The 22,142-nt window shown below is 38.0% G+C and overlaps 1 protein-coding gene across 1 annotated transcript; it reads right to left on the bottom strand.

Annotated features, from left to right (window-relative positions):
• Nucleotides 1-13,944: 13,944 nt before the first annotated feature.
• On the bottom strand, nucleotides 13,945-19,829 carry LOC139735592 (exonuclease 3'-5' domain-containing protein 2-like). The gene is made up of 5 exons (XM_071646349.1): nucleotides 19,750-19,829; nucleotides 18,772-18,913; nucleotides 18,104-18,267; nucleotides 15,258-16,043; nucleotides 13,945-14,473 (listed from the first exon to the last, which is right to left on the bottom strand). The coding sequence occupies exons 1-5, from the start codon at nucleotides 19,827-19,829 to the stop codon at nucleotides 13,945-13,947; spliced, it is 1,701 nt and encodes a 566-aa protein (XP_071502450.1).
• Nucleotides 19,830-22,142: the final 2,313 nt, after the last annotated feature.

The raw sequence follows: 22,142 nt of genomic DNA, 5'->3' as shown, positions 1-22,142 counted from the left end.
CGATACGTTTTGTTGGTTAGGGGGTATTTCTTTTTACTTTTTTTAACGTGTCCATTATTCATTTCATTATTGGTTTTGCCAATTGCTTTTGATTATCACTATGAACATCATAATTATTCTACTGTTAATTGCTAACATCATTCAAGCTAAAGCCTTGATTTTTTTTTCCAACAAATTTTAATTCCAGTCAACAAAACATAGCATGATGATTACGTTGATAATAAGTGAGAGACATGGCAAGATACGTGGCCTTGTCGTTATACTCTTAAGTTCTAATAAAATGTATTAAATATCAATTTTGTAAGACAAGATGTGGAAGCAAATTAATCAGAGAAAGAAATGAAATGAGATTATTTCACTTAAGAAGCCGGGATTGTATCTATGGATTGTTTCGGGTTAATGTTATTGATTATTTTTTATAAACTTTGGGAAAATCGTGCAACTGCAAATATAAACATACACATACACTCTTTCTCACACATACACACACACACACACACACACACACATAAATGCAGATGGAGGGGAAACGAAAAATCAGCGAAGGGTAGGGGAAGGGCAAAATTTGGGGAAAACAGAAACTGTTCGGTGACATGCACATGCGTTTTAGATCTGATTTTGATATTTTTTTTTTCCTGGTTTGGGTTTTTTACGTTAAAATCAAGACTCTTGGGATGATTATCCTGGCAATATTCATATGCAACAGATACATACAAATACATACAAAATTAATATACTCATTGACTTATTTCGCCATTCTTTGACACCAACGTGTGTTCTTCTACGGGCCAGGCGGGATTCGAACCCGAAGCCATTTCGCCGCATCCTAACATGCACTGCTTCATCATTCATGAGCGATTTTAAAACAAAAACACTTCAACAGCACATACAATAAAGAATGAGCAGTTTGATCCAAGGCGCATATATTAACAGAGCATTATTAACCATTTGTGACCGTGCACCTCAAAACGAACATAAAGTCGCACACACTGATTTTGCGTGAGGACTGAAAATAAGTGAAATGGGTCAACCTAGCCGATCTTGACCTTTTCATATTTTCTGAAAGAGCAGGTCTTCTTTAACATTATGCTACAATTTGGTACCATAAAACAGGCGGGAAAGTGTGTGTTTTTTTTTTAGCAGTTTATGTCGAACATTTTTTTTTTGTAGAATAGTGTGATTAGGAGTGTTTTTAGTGTCCCTTTTTCATTTCTGAAAAACCTTGTACACACTCTTCACTTTCAAGTCTAATTACTTTTGAAAGGATAAGGTTACTGCTTTGAAAGTTGGCATTGATTATGGACAGAATGTGTTAATGAGGCATGCTTAATTTCAATTTAATCCAATAGTCCCTTCATTGTTGTCACTCTGGTGGTTTACTTCCTATTTTTTGTCACATTCATCGCACAGCAAGCAAGGTTTGGTAAAGATTAAGTGCTCGAATAGACACTGTACTTCAGAGCCTCTTTTCTCAGTACACACTTTTCCTGAGTTTGTGCTTTCTTTCCAATATTTAGATAGGTTAGGAGAGTCCATTTGACTTGAGTTATACATCATTTTAAAGCTTAAAGTCTGCTCTTTCAAAATATGGTCTTAAATAAAGAATTCATGTCTGGCGACCTTTTGTTTATTTTGAGGTGCAGGGTCACATTTGCAGATGAAACAAAAATCCAACTTTAGTGCTTCAAAATTGTTCGAGGATGTGAGTTAGGGATAGAACAATCAATGTAAAAATTTGAATCAGTGTAATCAACGGTAAGTATTGTTAAATATGTACAAAATGTGAACAATATAGTTGTAATTAACTTAGCTATTGATCAAAAATGGTGATAGCTCCTTGTATTTTAGGCTTTACTGCAATTTTTTTATGTGGTAGGATGTTTTGTGATACCTACAACTGACCTGCACATATGCATCAAATGTGATAACTCGAACATAATTTTCTGAATCATTGCTTCCAATGGTAAACAATACCCCCTGATTCCTCAATGTAATACACAGAATGTTTGTATCAAGTGGCATATCCGAAGCCAACGTCTCAAGGGTCTAGAGCCTAAGCAACTATAAGATACCCACAGCACACCCACTGTCGTGTTTGGTGTACTATACCTATCATAGCTAACACACTGCAGGAAATCAAAGAGCAGGACCCTTTTCATGTTTAAAGGGGATGGCTAGTATCTGATCAGTGGAAATCAGTGGGAATGCTGGGGATGATTGTTCCAATCCTTGTGGGATTCATTTAAAAGTACATTATATATCTATTGTTGTGTGAAAATCATAAATTTGCTTCAGAATGGTCTCATATTCAAGTATAATGTGCAGTTTAATGTTTCCAGGTTAGTATGCCTGTACAGTGACGGAGCGTTAAATGAATCCCACAAGAATTGGAACAATCATCCCCCAGCATTCCCACTGATTCCCACTGATCAGTTATTAGCCGTCCCCTTTAAGCTGCTCGTTAAGTTACGCACGACCGGAATATGAAGTGCCAATATGTGTGCACATTTTTTTTTCCTTACGTTTTAACAAAATTTAGTACGACTGTATGTCAATATTTCAGCTACAACTTGTACATTGAGGCAAAAATACACTTTCAACTAAACACGTGTGTTAACTTGTAGACATAAACGAATAATCATTATCTTCTGAAAATTTTCGACTTAAGCTATTGAAATAATGATAAAGAAACCCACTTGGCTTACCATATTCCAGTCGTACGTAAAGTCTTGTGTATCTTTACGAACAGATTTATGAAACAGGGCCACACGTGCTGTAAACATGAACGGCTTACCTCGTAATTTCTCGTAGAACTCGGAATGAAGTCGATCCTTGCACGATCCCTCGTGTAAGACGGCCAGGAACAAGGCAAGGGAGAGTATTATGCACTTCATGTCTGGAACAAAACAGTAGTAATTAGTAATTACGATAACGTTTATTTCAGTAATTATGATGTTCAATACTAGTGTGTAACGACTGACATATCATCTAGAAAGATGATTTCGATGATTATAGCCTAATAGTTATAATAATAATAATGATAATAGGTTTTCCCGGCCAATTTCGCACTTTTGTTAGTCCATTTTATATTTTGATAAAAGGTTCACTCAATTTAGCGAAAATCCTCGTCGCTGCACATTCTGTCATTCAATATTGCAAGTTGGTCGTTCAATTTAGCATTTCGATCAATGAAATTTGCACTTGTGCCTTTCGAATTCGTAAAACGGGCATTCAAATTGGCACGTGCTCTTCAGTCATTCAAATTCGCCAGCACTGGCCGAAAGGGGTATTTCAGTCATTCAATTTCGCGTACGGGCAGTCAAATTCCAAACATGTTCATTCAAATTAACGTCATGTTATTTCTTTTTTTGTAAAGGTGATAACATTTAAACGCGTATTTCTATGTGACTTTTTATTTCATCTACGCAGTGTTAAGCAGTAAAAGTATCATATTTTTGACCATATATAACTCGAGTTTGTTGTTCTGTAACGCCCCTTTTCTTTCATACATGTCATTTTAGGCCTACATGTACCAATACTACAGATTAACTTCATCTTCTTAAGGGCTTTTTACACTTGTGTTTCTTAACCCCGGACTTTCTCTGACCCAGGACTATCGTTAGTCCCGTACCAATTTTTTCAGCTTTTTACACTCGCCAATTAGTCCCGTACTATCTCTTGTCCGGGGCTAAGGAGAAAACTGACCTTTTTACACTCGTATGTCTTAGCCCCGGACTTTCCAAACCACATGAATATTCATAATTACGCTGTGTACTATACACGTACACGCACGCACCGGCAGCACTTGATTGCCTCGTTTCTGATTGGTCAGTGAGGGTCGGACTTCGTCTCCGTCGCTTAGCCCAGGATTATTTTTTCGTTCTGTTTACACTCACTTGCTTGGCACCGCAATTGCGGTGCTAGCACCGCAATTGCGGTGCTAACCCCTGCTATTTTGCAGGGCCAGATAGTACCGTACTATCGGTGGGGCTAGCCCACTTTGGCAAAAACGAGTGTAAACAGAAAGTGGGCTAAGGATAGTCCCGTACCAACGGTGGGGCTAAGGCCCCCCCTTAGCCCCACCGATAGTCCGGGGCTAAGCAAAAATTTACAAGTGTAAAAAGCCCTTTACAGTCATGACAGCACAAGTTAGATACAGACGTATTTCTCAAGAAGACAGAAAAAGAATAATGGAACATTAATTTTGATGATCATAACCTTGACTTCCTAGAACTGGCCGACACACTCGGAATAAAGCACTCAACGGCCAGATAAGTTGCGGCCACATGATGCACTATCTTCGGATTGGAAGACTCACTAAGCACATGAAGAAAAAAAACTGTTGCCAAAATCTCAAAAATGAGTACAAAAATATATGAAATGTAATGACGCTTGCAAAACAATAACTATGTTGAAGAAAAAGAAATTAAGAAACAACCAAAGCATAAACATGCGTGCTAAATTGACTGCAAAAGATGTTAAATTGGATGCCCAAAAATGAATTTGAATGAACGAGTGCAGGATAGCATGTCCGTGATCACATGACTATATCATTCTGAATTGAATGAGCGAATAACGAAATGGTGCTTGTTTTACGAATTTCAATTGAAAAAGTGTTAATTAGAATGAGGCTAAAGGTAATTTGAATGCTCCAAAACGAATTTGAATGAAGAGATCATAAAATTGAACTACCGAACATGTCATCTACGCTTAATTTTGCTAAATTGAATGCAGCAATTAGGAATTGGACTGACAAAAGTGCGAAATTGGCCGGGAAAACCTATAATAACAAAACAATAATATTAACAATGATAATGATAATGATGATAATAATAGCAATAACAACAACAATAATGATAATAACAATGATAACAATAATAACAATGATAATGATAATACTCACAATAACGATAGTGATAATAACGCTTTAATGGTAATGATAATTTAAAAGATATATCATGATCATAATGATAAATGAAATGGTGATGTTTTATTGCACATAAAAGCCTCTTCAGCCACTGTCAGCGTTGGTATTGCCCTTCTACTCTGCTAAAGAGGGCACTCCGTAACCTGCTGATATTATCACCGAAGCATTACCAAGAACCCGTTTGTACACTTTAAAAGGGTCAGTTTCAAAGAGAAATTTACAATAAGCGCAACTTAATAGGTAACAATGCCATCAACAATAATTGTTGAAGCATCTTGATGAAATTCAATTGCCCTGGTTGCAGGACATCTTGTTGAAGGATGTCCAAGACTCTAAACCATGGAATCAACCATTACGTACTGCTTCCAATAATTACTGAAATTTTGCTTATTTGCTTTAACAACAAAGCGAAAGCCATACAAGAACTAAGAAAATCAACGCGGAAGAAAAATACACCTTTTCTGCACCAATTCCCGTTTTATAGTTTCAGAAATGAAATTGTTAAAAACTTCAAAAAACTTCAAATATTGTTGTAGCAGCAAAGATTTTAAAAAAAAAGTTGCTTTTAATTTTCTATTAAAGAAATATTTTACTTTGTGACTTTAAACAGAGCTATAAAAAACGGATGGGAAACTTTTTACTTGATAATCTCACTTCAAATCCCTTTACAAATTAACAATGACTGTTATCATGGTTATAATCATTGTTTCGTCTTTTTTTCTTTTTGTCCATACAAGTCTATTAATGTAACCAATAGCTAGGTCATCTCTTGCAAGCGGGCAACAAGCCATCTTGAAAAAAAAAATAGATCATTGCTATCTTCATAAGTCGTTCTTTAGAAGAAAAGCTTATACACCAAACTGTCTTGGATGCAATTCACTGATGTCACTAAAGAAATTTTGTTGAAAGAATTACAGGATCCCGGCCCATTAAAAAAAAAAATTGTAGATAAACGTATAAGATCTTCTAGCCTCTTAAGAGAGGTTGGGAAATTAAGATTTATCTCTAAAATGCTCACATCGATCAAAATAGCACATGTCGTTAATGCCTAACGAATTTAAATGGCAAAAGATCATGTCCCGTCAAGGCGCTTGTTATTATGAATCCCAAGTTTTCCTATTCATGTGTGCGTCAATCAATAACCAAAATATTGTCTAATAAAACAGCTGCCCGACAGCTTTATCGATTCATATAAAAAATCTATGACAAAAGCCTTTCGTTTATACTCGCAAATCAGGCTTTCGCCCCCTCCCACTTATTCTTATCAACTTGCTTGACCTGAATATAGGTGGATGATAATACAAAGATCTGGATATTTTATTTATATCATTTTTAATTTTGATATTTTGGTCATCAGGTGTCCTTTAATTGTGTAGTTTTACATTTTAATCGAAGAAAGATTTTATGATTATGTATCTTATTATGATATGAAATATGATACTGTACAAAATTCTGCAATTCAGCCATCTCCATGGCTGCAAATGAATTCTTTAATAAACCATTACCATTACCATTTTTTTAATCTAAGCAAAATTCTGATTATGAAAGCTTAGTGCAGGCATAAAGTTTAACATGCAGATACACACATTCAAAGTGTACTATGTTAAAGGGGATGGCTAGTAACTGATCAATGGGAATCAGTGGAAATTCTGGGGGTGATTGTTCCAATCCTTGTGAGATCTTTTGGACTCGTTAAAAGAAGTGTAAAATTCAAATTCATCTCTGAAATTTTTACATTGATCAATTAGCACATGTCAGTGCCTAACGAATTTAAATTGCAAAAGACCATGTCTCGTCAAGGCGCTACGTAATTTATGAATCCCAAGTTTTCTTTATACTCATGAGTACGTAACTCAATACCTAAAAATACTATATATATATATATAATTATGTATAATTATCCATATTTGATAAATTATGACAAAAACCTTTTGTCTTTACTATACTCGCCAATCGTGCTTTCGCACCCTACCCTTTCAATATCTCTCATCAGTTTGCTTGACCGGAATAATTGGTGGATAATCAGATACAAAGATCTGGATGTTCTTTTGATCTAAGCAAAATTCTGATTATAAAAGCTAAGTGCAACCATAAGGTGTGACAGATACACACATTATGTTTACTATGTTAGGCAAGATGATCAGCCAAATCAATGGAGTAAGATTTTAAGAATGGCGTGATTAAAAAAAAAATAATTTCGGAAATTCGGAAACACGTAAGATGACGGTTACTCACTAGTTGTATGTCGATTTCTCCGTCAATTCTCAGACGTCTGCTCCCGTGAAAAGTTCGGAAGATACTGACACACGTTTGGTCCAGTCATGCAGTATTTAAAGCCATGCGGAAGCACCAAAGTAAAACGGGTTTTAAGTGCCGACAACAGCGAGCTTTAGATTTTCGACGCGAACGCTAAGACGACGCTAATTAGGCCCAAACTGGTGCGCTACACATGCGCGAGACACTGTTTCTATTGTCCAACCCGTGAGGCTACGTCGTCTATTAGCGTTCGCGTCGCAGATCTAAAGCTCGCTGATAAATCACGGTGTACCAGCAAATTTTTCTGGGCTCTGTTCCATCTTGTTGCCAAGACTAGAGCAAGAAACATATGTCACGGTCTTCCGGTTATTTGTCTATTTCAAAGACGGATCACTGGGAATAACGGTATGAAATGTAACCCTAAGCTCCCTCTTCAATCAACAGAAAACAGAGAAAATACAGAAACCCAGTGGTGTGCTTTTTTTTAAAATCTCATTTGTCTGTCTTTTCACAGACATGGTGATTTCTGGTGTTTCTTACAGCACGAAATTATTAAATCCGCAATGACTGATACAGGAAGAACGTTTTGCTGTTGTTGATGTTGTTATTATGTGGTTGTTGTTGTTTTGGGGTTGTCTCTCTGAGCGAGTATGCAGAATGTTTATATCTCTGTTAATTTCGATCATATCTAACGTAATTGTAGGAATAGTCGAGACGACACAGTCGAGCAAAGTCGTCAAGTGGATCATAATTTTCAACTTGGGTTTTGTTATTGACATCTTCATGTAAACTTGCAAATAAATTCCAAACGCCGAAAATGAATCGAAAGTGTAAACGTGAAATCAAACTCATGATAGTATAATGACCTCGTAATAACTGGCTGGAGAGGAGTTACGACAATCTCGCCGATCTCGCCAATGGGGCAAACCGCTATTGGCACTCTCTCGAGTACTCTCTAAAAAAAAATCGAGTGAAAATGTTCACTCTTGAAGGAGTGAATAACAGAAAAGAGTGAATTTAGAATGAAATTGGAGTGAAGTTTGAGTGAAAACTTTCATTTTCACTCATTGTAGAGTGACCTCAGGGATCACTCGAATATTTTCGATTGGATTAAAAAGGAAGACTGTACCTTATTTCGAGGGTGCTGAATCCGAATCTGGATGATGCAGCTTTTGCATCCTCGAGGATTACGAGATATTCAAGATGGTCACCAAAATTAGAATTCCCTTATATTTCCTTCATACATGTAAATGGTGAAAATTGAAAAGACTTGGTGATTTTTACCGGTTATGAGGGTGCTGAATCCGAATTTAGAGGCAGCTCTTGCTTCCTTGAGGGTTTTTAGATATCCAAAATGACCTCAAAACTTAGAACTTCCGATCTTAGTAAGTATTTCCTTATAATGGTGAAAAAATTGAACGTGAATTGATGTTTTTACCCTATTCCGAGGGTGCTGAAGCCGAATGTGGCTGATGCAAACCAGTGGCGGATCCAGGCTGTATGGGGCGCCGGGCACGCGCCTCCCCTGTATTTTTTTTTTCTTTGATAAAACAAAAGAAATAAAAAGAAAAAACGGGGGAGGGGAGTGCCCCCCCCCCTTTAATTTTGTAAGGGCACCCCTCCTTTACGGGATTCCTGGATTCGCCCCTACAAACCTTGTATCCTTGAGGGTTTTGAGATATTCAATATGGCCGGCGAAATGGTCATCAAAATCACCCAGCACACAAGAGAGGAAAAACAATAGTTGCAAGGCAACATTCAAAAATAAGCAGATTGCATTTACTTTAAACATTGATTTCAACCATCTAATGAAGGAAAAAAACAGGAAATGAAAACTGGACAAACAACGATCAATGGGCTGACGTGACTGGAGGTAACTCAGTATCATAGGCCTAAAGACCACCCGGGGGTGTTTCATCAATTTCGTCAGCGCTGACAAGTTGTCAGTCACTGACAATTTCAGCAAAATCCTTGGTTTTGATTGGCTGAGATGCTCTGGTCACTGACTATTACTACAGTATGTCAAAAAAAAATACAACGGGACCCTCCGCAATGATATCTTTAAGAATATTGCATCAATCTAAATACAAATTCAGGGTATAAAACTGTAACTCATTGCCCACATCTTACCAAAAAAAAAAAAAAAAAAAAAAACCATTCGATTTGCTTCAGTGGTCTAAGAGAAATACGGAATTCTGTAGAGGATGTCGGGAATCTCTTCCGTCCAAATTCTGTCTATTATTCACACACAAGAGCATTGAATTGCTAAAATTGGAAGAATCACACTCATGACACGCTTTACAACAATCCACGTTTATTTTCTCTGTGACCGATGAACCAAATTGAATGGGGTTTTCTGCAAAATAGAGCTAAAATGTTCTATTTTAACACCCTGAAGTAGCATTTAAAAGATTGGGTGTTATCATTGCGAAAATCTGATTGCAATATTTTTTGGGACATACTGCAGTAAGTCGTCCCAAAAATTACAATTAGATTTGAATTGATAACACCCAATATGATCGACCTGTCTTAGTGGTATACTTCAGGGTCTTGAAATATAACATCTCAGCACTATTTTGCAGAAAACCCAATTCAATTTGGTTAAGCGGTCACAGAGAAATAAATGTGGATTGTTGTAAAGCATGTCATGAGACTGATTCTTCCAATTTTAGCAATCCAATGCTCTTGTGTGTGAATAATAGACAGAATTTGGACGGAAGAGATTCCCGACATCCTCCACAAAATTCCTCATTTCTCTTTTACTACTACGCAAATGGAATGGGGTTTTATGTAAGATGTGGGCAATGAGTTATAGTTTCATACCGTGAATTTGTATTTAGATTGATTCACTAATTTTTTTAAAGATATCATTGCGGAGGGCCACGTTGTAATTTTTTTTTTTTTGACATACTGTATGGTTATTGTCAGTGACTGACAACTTGTCAGCGCTGACTAACTTGATAAAACACCCCCCTGATTGATCATTGCCAGTACAACTGTCGGAAAATTTACCGTTTCTCGATATCACGTATCAACGGTGATCAGTCCATGTCATCTCATCCTTGTCATAGACGATAGAGTGCATCAAAGATGGCACGGGATCTGGCCTAACAATAAACTCGGATATTCATCTCATTCCATATGCTCATTTCTCCCGACTGCCCAAATGCAGATACATGTACAGTATTGTGGTTTTCTGAAGCCTCGCCGTACTTGTTTTTATATCTACAAGAATAAAAACGCGCAGTTCATCCGATAAATGTCGTACGGAAACTTTTAGGCCTACTTTTATCGTACTACAAGCAGCCGACTTGATGTGACATCGTTAAAACCTTGAAGTCACACTTATGACTAAAGTTTTTTTGTTTGTTTGTTTGTTTGTTTGTTTGTTTGTTTGTAAAGATTTTGCATCAATCAATATTATGTACATGTATTCTTTTGAATATTCATCATTCTGTATGTGTTTCCTGTTATCAAGATCTATTTCACCATTAATTTGTAATAAGAATGATGATTGTGAATAAAGTGACTATCAATAAAGTGAATGTTTGTTCATTGCTGTCACGTGACATGTAGGCCTAATTTGTACAATAGTGTATAACCTCTTCTCTTGTACGTCATGATTTAATTTGATTACGCTGTTCCATACGGGATACAGTGATTCCCATAGATCTTGCACAGAATTAACCAGGATATTACAGGCAATTGATTCATGTATAGCTATTAGGTGCCAAGAGTTGGCCAGCATGTAAAGACACATAAACAAACCATAAACATGTATGAAAGGGACCTGAACACACACACATACAGACCGCCACCCATCCACCACCACCACCATCATGAACATCCATGCCCCGCAACCACATCATTAGCACTACCGAGATCCCGAACAAAACCAACAGGTACATATGTACAGCCATGCTGCTGAAGCATGACACACAGTGTAAAGATATCATTCGATATTTCACTTTTTAATACTGAATCCGAGATTCAGCACGCTACATTGAGATATTTTGATGATTGCCAATATGGACATCAAAAACTGACATTTCTGTGTTATGTGTTCCTATTTTCCCACAATTGCTACCAAAATCACAAATTTCTTTATATTTTCTATATCAAACAAAATAATTATAATGTAATATCGAAAAATGACCCCATTTACCTCATTAGGAGTTTAATGCACATGGGAACCTGAATGATCAAATTCTGGCATCCTTGAGGGTTTTGACAATTCCAAAATGATGATATAGGAACACAAATTGCTGATACAATTCAAATATTTTGCAAGTAAGCTATGGATTTAGAAGGCAAATTACAAGTAAGGAAGAATCTAGGGCTCGTAGAGTTTTCATATTGAAGATACCCCAAGGATTATACATGTAAAAAAAAAATATAAAACAAAACAAAACAAAACAAAAAACACACCTCACAATTGTCAAGTATGGGTTTTCTATTTCAGGTGATTTTTATTGACTCTAGTAGTGCACATCCAATCTGGAAAAAGTGGGTCATATTTAACCCATAAGTAAGAATGTGTTGGTCATGGGTTCTATTTCTTATGTAACCCTGCTACCTATGTACATACTACTATACTGAAAGGATTATCTCAGCACTATATCGGAAAGTTTACATCAAACTTATTGCAAAAACAAAGAAAGGCTATGCTGAACTGTGTGGCAAGGTTCTACAAAAAGAGTTATCAAGACATAAAAGCACAATACACATTTCTGTTTCATTAAATATCATAATTACCTAGTCCTTCAGCATAGACTAAATGATATAAAAGACATCTAGATACAAAAGCAAAATATACATTTGATTTTTCTCTTCATTAGAGCAACTACATGTATGCAGTGCAAATGAATGTTGACTTGTATCAATTCATAATACCCTGATCATCACCAATATGGACAAAAGATATCTAATACAAATTGTATATCAGACAGAAAAATATGTCTGTCCGGAGGGGTTTTTAATCATTTTTTTATTTTTACGGCTCTCCTCTGTAGACAGACGGAATATTGTCATATATGTCGCAGTAGGGGGACTCTTAACCACTGTCCCTATGGAGTATTGGGTGAGGTACCTCCCCTTCTCAATTTCATCTAATTCTCAGTCCTATATCAGCAAATTTTGAACTTATATAGTACACTTGTAAAATCAACATCTCGTACAATGCGCTCATCAGCTGTTCGAAATACCCAAGATTTGGGTGAAATTTTCATGGAAAAAGACACAACTACCAGCCCATCGATACAGTTGTAACAGCTCTTCAAGATATGAATCCATTAGCCAATCACATGCGAACTACGTGCAATGGGAATGGTCCCTTTGGCCAATTAGAGCATGGCTTATGTAAGTACATCTTAAATGGAGCATTACAGCTTTGGAATGGTGATGCTGGGATATCGCCGATATGGATACAAATTTCTGTGATCTAACCTAGTTAAATGTAGTCTCCATGGAACATGTCATCAGCGACAAGATACAGACCAATCTTTCAGTCAATCTAAATACGATGTATGTACCATATTTTCATATCAATGTTTCTTTATTTTTCTTCAGATTACTTGAAAGTACAAAAAACAGCAACAACAAAAGAAAATATAAAACTTTTCAAACCAGGATACTCTGATCACAACCTTTATGGCCAAAAGAATATCTAAGTATTTGCCATAACTATATGCTGTAATATTCTTATCATTTTTCTTCAGACTACTTGGATATGCCCACCTCCACCCATCTGCCCACGACATCATTTCTCAATCATTGCTGGGGTACTGATATGATTAACAAAAGACATTGGAATACCCCTTTGTCTTGATTAAGGATAACTTGCATGTTTCACGGATATGAAAACATGCAAGTCATCCTCAGTCTAGGGAAAGGTACACACAAAAGTCTTTTGTTAATTATGTTTGTACTTTAACAATGTTTGGCAGATGATGCGACTGGCAGAGTCTTGGTTTAGAAGAATTTTTTGTGGGCACATCCAAGTAGCCTGAAGAAAAATAGTAGAGAAATTATCATAACACAGATATCTATTTGGCCAAATAAGTGATGTTGAGGGTATCATGAATTAACCCGTTCCTTCCGCAATTCTCTAAATACCGTCAATGTCCCCAAACAAGATTTTTTTTGCCCATCAACAGAGATTGGACAGGTTGGTAATCCATCTGTGCGAAAGCAGTCAAGTGGTGCATGAATCCCCTCCCCACGGTCAACTACTTGTGCCCTTGAACAATAGAAATATCGATCGGGTGCAATGTATGAATAGAGCGTATGCTGATGGGCTCACAGACTCTTTTGTTATCCACAAAATCAGGCACCAGAATGCGATGACTAGGGTCAGCGAACACAGATATCTACTGTGATCAGCTTTGATCGCTTATGTACATGTTCATAGGAGTTTTGTAGCAGAGCAAGAACTAGGACAAACTAAATCAGAACAAAGGTAAAAAATACTGTGATATCCGAATTCTTCCAACAGAAAGTGAACAAGTGCTGATAGAATAGACTCTAAACTTTTATCAAACCCATTTTTAGGGACTTTATAACACAAAGAAACATGAATTTAGGCCACGAAAGCAGGCACTCTTGTCTTCATCTTGGGAACCTGGTATACCAGGTTCCCGTATATCAGTTGCTCCCACAGGAACCTGGTATACCGTAAAGAATGGGTTAAAACAAGTCAACAGGCAGTTGCATTATATACTAGTAGTTCCTGTAAATATCTAATTTCATAAGATTTGCATGGTTCACTTCTTGCATACCGCAGCCTCGTGGCGATGATCTACAGACCACAGTGCTGGCATGAAGCGAGGTTCCATGTTCTCAAGAAAGTTTCTCCTCCACATCTTCTCAAACTCCGCCAAGCCTCCATCCGCTCCCTCCATCACCCCTTTGACCACCTTCCAACCATGCGAACCCTCGTAGCTCCGGTTGTCCACCTTGGTTTCTATGTCGACCGCTTCCGCAAGGATCGCATCGTCAATCTCGTCCACCCGATAGAAGTCCTGCAGGGTTTCGGTCAGCTCCTGGAGGCGATGCGGAGGAATGCTCTGCGACTTCTTGTGCCGCATCAACGCCCGGGCGCAGGACCGCACCCGCACGCGGACGGGGTCTTCTACGAGTTTGGCGTTTGTCTTGTTGCTGATTGGAGCATCGTAGCGCTGTTCCAGGTTCTGTCGTGTTAAGGTGTCGAAATCGCAGCTCCTCTGGTGGCATGCAAGGCAGAGGAGGATGACATCGTGCAATGAGTGCTTCTTGAGGTAGTCTGGAAAATGCCTTGAGTGAAAAGAAACAATGAGACTATTAGGATATAACACACAAAATAAAGCCTAAGGATTATACATTTCAATAAAAGTGACTTTCTTCTGCATGGGAAACCCGACATGCCTTTGCACAATCCTTCTTTTATTCTTCCCCTGTGCTTACCATTTAGACACACAGTAAAGACAAAGTTTTCAGGATGAATGAAAAAAGCTTTAACCAACCCAAAATTATAAAAATTACAGAATTATCTGACATTTTTAAAATTTGGTGTGGAAACAAGTTTTGACTTCTGTGATGTTGACCCATGCAAGGCTGACAATATGTGTGAACTTAAATTCATCATAGACTCAATGTTGTCAGTTTTACAATATTTTCTATAAAAACTATGCTATGCTTTTAAGCTAATTTTGCCGTAATAATCACAGATGATTAAATGAAAACAAAAAGTGGTACACACATGAAGCTCTTACTGTTCATGTAAATTCTATAGATCAGAACATAACATTAATAAACAAGCTCATATGCCCTTGGGCTATTAACTTTTGTCATACTACTCAAAGCAGTCAATATTAATGCATCAGTGTTGAGATCACTACTGTCATAAAAGTTACCCATTAATCATCACAGCTACATCTGCAATACCAGACACTGAAAAAGATGTTTTCTGTTGTCCTAGTAAGATATAAAATGACTTTGCATTAACATTTTGAAAACCATTCAAAAATTCCTTTGCCATCACAGAATATGACATACAAATAAAAAGGAAAAAAACCCAGGAAAGGGCTATTGTAGATACCTTCGGTACTCATGAGGCACTATGTTCTTCTTAATGTACGAATCTTCTCGTCCACATACACAGCACCTGTTGGCCTTTTCCAGAAGGTAGTACTCCCCATCAGGACCGGGAATTCCGGCCGGTTCAAAGAGCAGCCGCACGCTCAGCGGTTCCTCTGTAACGAGCTCTCCGATCTCCCGCTCTACGTACCAGAGCGCCTTCCTGCGGTTGCAGACGCACAGCAACGTCCCATCGGGAGCCAATAGGCGGGTGTTGTCATATTTTGCCGACTGCCTCGCCTTGTAGGCCTTGCTGAGAGGCGGCGGGTTTCCATTAGCAACGAGGTTCTTGCTTGGTTTCGGTCGCGATACAGCCCTCTGGGCCAACCTCTGCGATCCTGTCTGTACGTTTGGATTCTTGTCTAGTAACCCCTGACAGAGAGACGCCATGCTCTTGTGGGCTTTGTCGACTGCAAATGCCTCAAGGCTGCCAAGTTCCATCTTGATGGCCACAATCCGCAGAAAGATGGCAGCACCAATAATAGCATCCATTGCAGCGTAATCCACCTGGTGACATGACAGTGGATCCGCCTCCCAATTGCTACAGCGGACTGCGTCGTCCTTAAGCATTTCATGACCGCAAATGATGCCGGCCAGGTCATGAAGACCCAACGAGCGCCCCCGTAGAGAACGGGGTAAATGTCTGAGTGCCATCTGCCGAAGGTCCAGACATCCCTGAGTCTCGATGTCATAATCTTTCCTGAGGCGGTTTGCATCATCAACTACTCCAACGCCAACTTTGTATATACTGAGTGTGGGGAAATAAGATAAACATACACAATTAATTTCTATTCACGTACAAAACATAATAATAAAAATAATAATAAAATATAAAACACAATACAAGACAATATTCAAGAAGTGCACGTGAATTTAATTGTAAAATGAGACCTTTCTTTTTTCTCATATTGCTCATGAATTTAAGGCATTTCATTTGAGTGAGGAAGATGGCACCTTCTCTAGTTGTGCAATGTCGCAGCATGCAGATGCTATCAAAAACTTGTCAATGCAATCTCGCTGCTTTGGCACTCAGAGTCAATCAAATCAAGTCGGCCTTTGCAGATGCCTTGAGGACAGCATAGATTGCTAACAACATCATACACAATTGCTTAGTGCATACATGTATATGTGACCCTGCACCTCAAAACAAACAAAAAGTCGCCCGACATGAATTTTTAGTTAAGACCACATTCTGAAAGAGCAGACTTTAAGCTTTACAATGATGTATAACTCAAATCCAATGGACTCTCCTAACCTATCTAAATATTGGAAAGAAAGCACAAACTCAGGAAAAGTGTGAACTGAGAAAAGAGGCTCTGAAGTACAGTGTCTACTCAAGCGCTTAATCTTTACCAAACCGTGCTGGCTGTGCGATGAATGGGACAAAAAACAGGAAGTAAACCACCAGAGTAACAACAATGAAGGGATTATCAGATTAAACTGAAATTAAACATGCCTCATTAACACATTCTGTCCATAATTAGTGCCAACTTTCAAAGCAGTAACACTATCCTTTCAAAAGTTATTACAGTTGAAAGTGAAGAGTGTGGACAAGGTTTTTCAGAAATGAAAAAGGGATTCTAAAGACACACCTAATCACACTATTCTACCAAAAATGTTCGAGATAAACTGCTATAAAAACACACTTTCCTGCCCTTTTTATGATACCAAACTTTAGCATAATGTAAAAGAAGACACGCTCTTTCAGAAAATATGAAATAGTCAAGTTCGGCTAGGTTGATCCATTTCACTTATTTTCAGTCCTCACAAAAAATCAGTGTGTGCGACTTTATGTTCGTTTTGAGGTGCACGGTCACATATGACCTTTTTTCCAGCTTTAGTTTGCTTTGGGAACAATATGTGAAATTTTGCTGCTGGTGGTCAACCATGTTGTTCATCATTTTCTACTTGATATAAACCTGTAAACCATGGAAATTGCATTTTGGCAAAAGGCTTGAAAAATAACTACATTACTTGAGCAAGCCCTCAAATATCAATCACACTCCATTTATGCCATATTTTGTCAATATTAGCAGAAATTACCTGACCCTCTCGCAAATAGAAATGAAAATATTCCATGAATTACTACTGCTATCACCCCAGTCTTTTCTTGTTGCTGTAGATTGGCGCACATACTTCCGATTGCCTTGAAATAAATAGTCCCACCAACTAAGTCAAAGGTCTATCAAAATAAATAAGCGCGGTGTCAGTTTGTGATGTGATATATTATGTTTCTTTGTTCTTACAGCATCATGTGCTTAGTGATGCTGGATCTCTTATGTTTGCTAGCAGGGATGAACTGGAAGAAATGAATTTCATTCAACACCAGTTTCGAGCAAATTGTGGGATAGATCATTTCGGCCTCATGCCCTACATTTTGTAAGAAGCGACATGGAATCTCTGAAAAACAGAGAAGTGTGGCGCTCTCACACACTGGTCCACGTCAAACATTCTAATTGAGGGAGCCTTTTCTGCTGCTTAAAAAACAGAAGGGGATTGTACAATAGCACACACCTTTGGCTTAGGTAATCTAAACTGGGCCTTACATTCAATATTGATATAATGAACTTGATTAACCCTCTTACCACCACTATTTCAAAATGCCACTGATATTATACACTAGCAAGATGCCGATGGTAACAGAAAGGTCAAAGGGCAGACATCCACATAACTTGTGCCAGCCCAAAGCAATGTACAAGGATGACATTCACTTTGCTTGCATCAATAAATGCATTTTCCTACGAATGCTCAGTGGGGCGCAGTGAGTGTCAGTGTAAAACACGAAGAGGCCATGACCACACCCCTCACCTCCGGTCCTCCAGGATCTGGAGGATGCACTCTGGTAGTTCTCCTGCCATCTGGTCCAGGCGGAAGAGTAGACAGGTGGAACTGTGGGGCGAGGCGAGCTGGAGTAAGGCGACAGGTTTCCTCTTTCCATCCATCGTCACCCACTCACAGTCCAGACCAACCACCTGCAATTGGGATGGAAAAATTACTTCCCTCCGCTCTGGTACTACGAATGTACTCACTTTCCATCTTCCCCTTTCAGAAACTTTTTTTTAAATTAAACTTTGGAGTACAGTGAACATGAAAAAAAAATAAAGACAAAACAACAAAAAAAAAAACATTTCTATAGTTGATTTGTTTGTGACAGTGTATGTGTGTATGTGCGTATGTGTCGTTGAATCTATTGATTATTTATTTGGTAAATGATATGTGTTGTTGAATCTGTTGATTACTTATTTGGGAAATGACACATAAAAAATAAAAACAAATATCAATGACAACCTACTGCATCGAGGAATTTTTCAATGTTCTTGCATCAATGTCCAGAACAATCAGATTAATTGAGAAGTACCAAAACTTTTTTAATGTCCCATGTATATAAAGCCAATACTCCATGATCTGCAAAGTACCAAATTGCACAGAAGGTAGTACATTGTACAACACATTGCACCTTGAAAGTGAAAACCTACCTTTAATGCCCGTGCAGATTCTGCAAACTCAATGACGGCAGGAAGTTGGTCAACTGAAGAGATTATGTGCACATGGTATCGGTCAACATCTACAACAGGATGATAGTACTTGTCCTGCGCAGGTGACTCCTGCAATCTCTTCCTATGAAAAGAAATATATCGTACACAACATAAAAGTCTTTGGAATGCAAGAATCAAATGGAATATCTAGTTTAAATGTCACTTCAACAAGAAGACAGAAAATAAATGAGAAAATTTCAGTTTCAGTGTATGTGTTTGTGGCATATTTATACAATTTCTTTTTAATCATCAGTAGTTTGACCCGTTGAGGACGGAACACATATTTCCCATAGACACCTGCCCGAGTATTCTTGGGACTTGTCTTCAACGGGTTAAGTCAAAAGTCAAAGTCTCAATTTAAATATTTTTTTTCTGTAGTCTCCATTATGACTCCTGTTGTTACCCAAACTGCAAATAGACTCGAAACCAACCTGTTTCTATATTTTAGAAAGACTTCATTGAAGTGGGGATGGGGAGGGGTTTACACTAAAAAAAAAAAGTAAAAAATCAAACAAGAACAAATGAAAAAAAAACACAAATTCCAGCAACTACGTATTTATTGGACTTTGTATAACCCTAATTCTTTCTTTGAAAATGCATGTTTCTAATGGCAATGGAACTTCACACTCTTCATAATTGTAATAACTAGTAATGACCAGTAATGTCAGTCATGACAAAGACAAAATGTGTTATACTGTTGAAGTGATATCCATAAGAAAATGATGCTGATGATGGCAGACAATCTAGATAAATTTCATGCGAGATATTCAGCATTTTTCATTGTGCTTTTGAGAATCACAAATTACAACACAAAATATTTGGAACCCTGATGATATGGAAGGAAAAAAAACATTAGCACTAGCAATAATAGATATCAGTTTTTTCAAGAACAAGAAGACATATAAATATGGAACAAACCTTTTCCTGTATATCAGATACGACAGACAGACGGCTAGAGCTCCTATGGAGACAGAAGCGATCATGGTGACACGAGGCATCTTTCTCCTTTCACTTTATGTACTGGCGGCGGTGATATAAAATCTGAAAAGAAGATTAAAGGACACAAGAACAATCACTCTCTGTCTGATACCGCGATATGATTTGTGCAGCCTGCAAGTGTTCTACATGTAGCTACACAAGCAGCACACATTTGTTAGGCTCTACCTAACCCCGGGTTGCTCCTTGTACATCCGTACACAGTTTATACTGTGGGTGAACGCTTTGTTTTCGGCGTTCGGGCTGGTCGCAGTTAGGCTCTACCCAATCCACAGTCTCTGTGAAAATCACCTCGACTAAATAAAGACTTTAATTGTTCAATAGACTCCCGTTATAATGAAGTCATCGGGACTGGCTGTTTCCTTTCATTAAATCTATATTGAAAATTTGTTATATCCGAACAAATAAACAATAAATAACATACACTTTGTAGAGCAGATAATGTTGTGGTCTGAATCATTATTTTGTTGTAACTGGAATTTCATTATAACCGTGTTCATTAAAGTCTAATGGGAGTGCACTGTACAGAAAGTCAAATACTGTGATTCAAAAAAACAACTTCAATAAAAAAAAGAATGGACTTAAATGACAATGTTGAAATGAATTATACTAGCACTGCACAGTGCTAGTGCACTGCCACTAGATCAAATACAGATCTACTATATCTAGTAAGTACCCTGAATAAAAAGTTTTTGCTTAAATTTAATATTGCCGTTTTTTTTAATACAATCATTGCCCATACTACAGCCTAGCCCCGGAGACCGCGCCACAAGGCGCGGTCCTGGCGGCTACCTCGCAGCTGAGCGGTCCGAGCAAAAATCACGAATAACTCCATTGCCACATTCACGGCGTGCTGAAGATATTCACCTTATAAGACAACATTTTCTGCATCATAAGCAATGAAATGCATCAAACAGTCACTGAAATTAATCATTTAGGTTTAATCGACTCATGTAAGTATTCCTAGTAGTTTTTGTTGAAAAATTAAGGAAATATAGCGCCGAAACGGCACCGTTTTGTACAACTCCTCGATCTGAATGCGAAAACGGCGCAGCCCCAACGCTGCACGTTGGGGCTGGTCGCAGTTAACTACGGCCATGGTAAAAGTACTAAAACATTAGTATCGTGCATGTTTAATTAAATGTTACCTTCTTGTTGGTCTCTTTGGTTGAATCGATGCAAACAGCTGAAGAGAGGAAGTTCAATGCAAGCCTTTGCTTTGTTTGATATTTTGGAGTTAAAAAAGTTAATTTCCGTCTTCCTAAGAATCTTAACAAACCTGAAACATTCAGCAAAGTTTAGGGATCGTATACGGTATAGTTTTGGTTGAGACCTAATTTCAGGTTTCTAACATTTTTTTGGTGAGATAATGATGAGAAAACTCTTTTGAAATATGAAAGAGCATGCATTATGTAATTCCATGAGGAATTCAACATTTATTTGATGAAAACTGGTTTTGAAATGGCCGAGATATCCAAAACAGAGCAATTCTAATAATGTTATTGTTAAGTGTGGGACCCACACTTTATACGGTCGCTTTGTTTTACCTTGTTTTTGGATGTTTCGGTCATTCCAAACCCGATTTTCATTAAATAAGTTTTGAATTCCTCTTAAAAAGGTATTCTCTGTTCTAGATATATTTCATAAGTCAGTGTTTTCTTGGTATTTTGCAAAAAGTTAAAAAGCCCAATTCTCATCTCCACCAATACTGTACCATCCCTTTAATTTACTGTACATACCGTTCGGGCGCAGCGTTAGATTCCAAATCTATTAAAACGTGATGCTCATTCAGTCTTTAGAAAAATACTGAAGTAAATTTAGTCTTCAGATGCCTTCTGCACACTCAATGGTGTCCGTAGATATGGTGCACTGCATACTGAGTTCTTGCTCTTTTAAGCCAAACATGGCCATGGGTCTTACATACACGTCCGTGTAAATTGCATTGCACTGGCATTGCATTGTGATTGCATCATTATTACCAATAATCGCACATCCAACAACCAAACACAGACGCCAATTCAAATATGTGGGACTATATCGAGCAATCGCGCTGTACAAAAGTCAAAACGTTAAAAATTATATCATTATCAAAGTCAGGAAAGTGTGGATGCTGATAATGCTGGCTACCCACGACCTTCCGTTAAAAATTATGGCATAAACCATTGCTTACAGAGACTTACACTCATCTCTTTGTGGGTCTAGTCAGCTGTAGAACCCCACGGAGGTCGAAGTCGACGCTGAGTTGTGTGAGCTGCCGCTAGAGCTAGCTGCGGCCCGCGTCGGGCCGGCATGCACGGGGAGCCGGGCGAGGCGGC

Source organism: Diadema antillarum, unplaced genomic scaffold, assembly GCF_040938485.1.
Source record: "Diadema antillarum isolate AM-2024a unplaced genomic scaffold, OU_Dant_1.0 seq00000586_RagTag, whole genome shotgun sequence".
In the NCBI taxonomy this organism is placed as follows: domain Eukaryota; kingdom Metazoa; phylum Echinodermata; class Echinoidea; order Diadematoida; family Diadematidae; genus Diadema; species Diadema antillarum.
This window is presented reverse-complemented; position numbering and strand designations above follow the sequence as displayed.

Bases quoted from the DNA above. Each gene is read 5' to 3' on its own strand.
- LOC139735592 (XM_071646349.1), bottom strand. From the start codon at position 19,829: ATGCCTCGTGTCACCATGATCGCTTCTGTCTCCATAGGAGCTCTAGCC. The intron at 18,914-19,749 runs GTTTGTTCCATA...TTCTTTTCATAG, and splicing joins TATCTGATATACAGGAAAAG to GAAGAGATTGCAGGAGTCAC. The intron at 18,268-18,771 runs GTAGGTTTTCAC...TCCCAATTGCAG, and splicing joins AATCTGCACGGGCATTAAAG to GTGGTTGGTCTGGACTGTGA.